Source organism: Eurypyga helias, unplaced genomic scaffold, assembly GCF_000690775.1.
Source record: "Eurypyga helias isolate BGI_N326 unplaced genomic scaffold, ASM69077v1 scaffold30575, whole genome shotgun sequence".
Lineage (NCBI taxonomy): Eukaryota > Metazoa > Chordata > Aves > Eurypygiformes > Eurypygidae > Eurypyga > Eurypyga helias.
In genome coordinates this window covers 1-214 of record NW_010251277.1, presented here as the reverse complement: position 1 = coordinate 214, position 214 = coordinate 1, and the positions used below count along the sequence as shown (strand labels likewise).

The 214-nt window shown below is 59.8% G+C and overlaps 1 protein-coding gene across 1 annotated transcript in view; it reads left to right on the top strand.

Annotated features, from left to right (window-relative positions):
* The window catches only part of LOC104509888 (guanine nucleotide-binding protein G(i) subunit alpha-2), a gene marked incomplete at its 5' end in the record, with an annotated part of 2282 nt that extends 2123 nt beyond the window's left edge, over window positions 1-159 (top strand). Inside the window, one exon of the mRNA XM_010151974.1 lies at window positions 1-159. This exon is cut by the window's left edge and continues 25 nt beyond it. Within this exon, the coding sequence (XP_010150276.1) occupies window positions 1-159 (159 nt within the window).
* Between the last annotated feature and the right edge of the window lie 55 nt (window positions 160-214).

Here is a 214-nt window from a genome sequence, read left to right as displayed (position 1 = left end):
ATTCAGTGTCAGTTCGAAGATCTGAACCGAAGGAAAGACACCAAGGAGATCTACACCCACTTCACCTGCGCCACCGACACCAAGAACGTGCAGTTCGTCTTCGACGCCGTCACCGACGTCATCATCAAGAACAACCTGAAGGACTGTGGGCTCTTCTGAGGGCCCGTGCTGCCCAGGTGGGTGGTGGTCCCGGCGGTGGCCCCCGCGATGGGGC